Here is a 2,426-nt window from a genome sequence, read left to right on the forward strand (position 1 = left end):
ATATCAAAAAAGTACTCCAGAGTGTTGTTCAGCATGGGGGTGAGTAGAAAATGAAGGCTAATCATGTTTTGGGTGTACTATTCCTTTAAGTATGAGCCTAGTGTTAGATCTGTGCTTTATCTCTATCACACTGAAACAACAAAGAATGATGGCTTTTGTTACCTTTTATTCTGGCAAATTGTAGCCTATAAACTCCCCTTGTCATCAGTGAAAAGTTTCCCTTATAAATACTAAGCCACACTGTTTTTCTCTCTTCATCAGGTGATGGACGTGATAAATCACTGAGTGCTAGGTGACATCGTAAACCTTCCTTGAGCTTCACATCTGTCTACCAGAAGCCTCTCCAGATCTCTGTCATCCGAGTGGCTCCATCTTTGCCACCTGCGATCCTCCGTGGGATTCCCCCTCCCTCCTGCCAGACTTTTCAACTTCACCTCATCCTCACCTCCCCGGGAGGGAGAGAGCAGCAGCCACCATGGTGCTGTCACAGAGACAAAGAGATGAACTGTGAGTGCTATTAGAAGTAGGATTACATGTTCATGACACGTGTGAACAGGAATAGACATGTTCACTGAGGCTCATTACAACAAGCTGCAGTAGTTGGGCTAGAAGCACCAAGGGGTCACATGTATTTTCCTTTTATGTCTGAAGATGGTGGGATTATTCAAGCTCTCCTGAAGGAGTTGTTCAATAGACATCCTTTTTGTCTGTGAAATTGAATCTTCCACAACAATGTGAAATCACATGTGAGCTCTAGGTGCTTCTTCACTTGATAGCTGCTTGGTGAATTTTTTATAACCTGCATGACAGCAGAGAAGGAGTGAGGGGGGGGATGGGTAACAGAGAGGAACTTAACCAAGTGATGGCTGGTTAATGTGGGCAGATTACCGTTGGTTTTTAGTTAAGTTTGTATTTGTTCAAATACAGGAGTCATCGGCGATAATATCATGGGGGGAAATGGGGTTTATTTAGGATGGAAAATCTGTTTAAAGTTTGAACTTTGCAGCAGTCGGTTCATTCACTGAAGCTTTAGTCTAAATTTAGCACTTTACCCATCAAATAATCACCTTCAGTCTTAAAAGGACCAATTTCACAGATATACAAGTTTCACTCCATCTCTTTGTGGTGTCCATCTCTACTTGTGAGTTTAGTCTAGCTTTAGCTTCTGTCGAGGTGATGGTTTCTATAGCAACAACAGCACTTTGCTAGAACTTCTTTTCCTTTTCCTTTTTTTTTTTCTTGGGTTGTATTTTGTTTCTGTTTGTTTAGACAGAAATATAGGGTTAAATGAGTAAATATGACACCTGTAACATCCATCTGTTTTCAGTATTTTAAGGTGAAATGAGTCTCTGTCAAGGAGGAGCTGGTGTTCATCAACAACCTGTTATTCTTTCCCCAGAAACCGAGCTATAGCTGACTATCTTCGTTCCAATGGATACGAGGAGGCCTATTCTACCTTCAAGAAGGAAGCAGAATTAGATATTGTAAGCAGTGGCAAATACTCAAATTAATACATTTGGAGTGGAAAAGTGATTTTATAATGGGTGAGTTTCTCTTTCTGAGAATCTGTTTTGTTCTGTTGTAGAATGAAGAGGTAGATAAGAAGTATGCGGGGCTTTTGGAAAAGAAATGGACCTCTGTTATTAGATTACAAAAGAAGGTAAGAAACACATTTACATACTTTTTTTTAATCAAATAAGTGAAGCCTTTGCTGTCATGTTCTGAAATGCTTTGCTTTCTGGCCTAGGTGATGGAGTTGGAGTCGAAGCTGAACGAGGTGAAGGAGGACATGACGTATGGAGGACCTGTCGGTCAGAAGAGAGATCCAAAGGAGTGGATCCCTCGCCCCCCAGAGAGATACGCTCTGAGTGGGCACCGTGCTCCGGTCACCAGGGTCATATTTCACCCGGTGTTTTCCGTCATGGTGACGGCCTCTGAAGATGCTACCATCAAGGTGTGTCTGGCATTTGATTAGCTGCTCTGAAATAAACTGTCCGTTGTCATGAATTATAACCATGAAATGTCAACTTCATTATAGACGCTCTGTTGCAGCTCAAAGCTAACCTTAGCTTCACAGGACAAATTGGTCCTTTGATTTTGCTTTCTGCTGCTTTATGACAACTGTTTTATCTGCTCTACTGATTCAATAGCTTATTGGTGTTCAGCTTGGTTTTTAAGCCATAAATATGCTTCTTAACAAAAGTTGTCACACCAGTTTCCTTTTCATGCTTTGGGATCTCCTAACCACAAATTTCAGTGTATTTTATTGACTGACGTTTTATGGTTGGACTTTGAGCCATTCTAGCACAGTAGTAGACTTTGATATATGTCCTCTGTTGGCTGCATTTTTATGGTCATTGTCATGAAGGAAAATTAACAACCTGCTCTCTGTCAAAAGCAGTGATTTGCAGTGTTGGTGTTACCCC

General features: G+C 41.1%; 1 protein-coding gene across 1 annotated transcript; it reads left to right on the top strand.

Annotated features, from left to right (window-relative positions):
- Positions 1 to 256: 256 nt before the first annotated feature.
- Positions 257 to 1,990, top strand: LOC107081425 (lissencephaly-1 homolog B-like). Its single transcript, XM_015369606.1, has 4 exons — positions 257 to 507; positions 1,400 to 1,484; positions 1,586 to 1,660; positions 1,748 to 1,990. Exons 1-4 carry the CDS (start codon positions 476 to 478, stop codon positions 1,973 to 1,975), a joined length of 420 nt encoding a protein of 139 aa, XP_015225092.1. The 5' UTR covers positions 257 to 475; the 3' UTR covers positions 1,976 to 1,990.
- The last annotated feature ends 436 nt before the right edge of the window (positions 1,991 to 2,426 follow it).

The sequence above is a fragment of the Cyprinodon variegatus genome, unplaced genomic scaffold (assembly GCF_000732505.1).
Source record: "Cyprinodon variegatus isolate N-32 unplaced genomic scaffold, C_variegatus-1.0 Scaffold4896, whole genome shotgun sequence".
Lineage (NCBI taxonomy): Eukaryota > Metazoa > Chordata > Actinopteri > Cyprinodontiformes > Cyprinodontidae > Cyprinodon > Cyprinodon variegatus.

Bases quoted from the DNA above. Each gene is read 5' to 3' on its own strand.
- LOC107081425 (XM_015369606.1), top strand. From the start codon at position 476: ATGGTGCTGTCACAGAGACAAAGAGATGAACT. The intron at 508-1,399 runs GTGAGTGCTATT...TTCTTTCCCCAG, and splicing joins CAGAGACAAAGAGATGAACT to AAACCGAGCTATAGCTGACT. The intron at 1,661-1,747 runs GTAAGAAACACA...TTTCTGGCCTAG, and splicing joins TTATTAGATTACAAAAGAAG to GTGATGGAGTTGGAGTCGAA.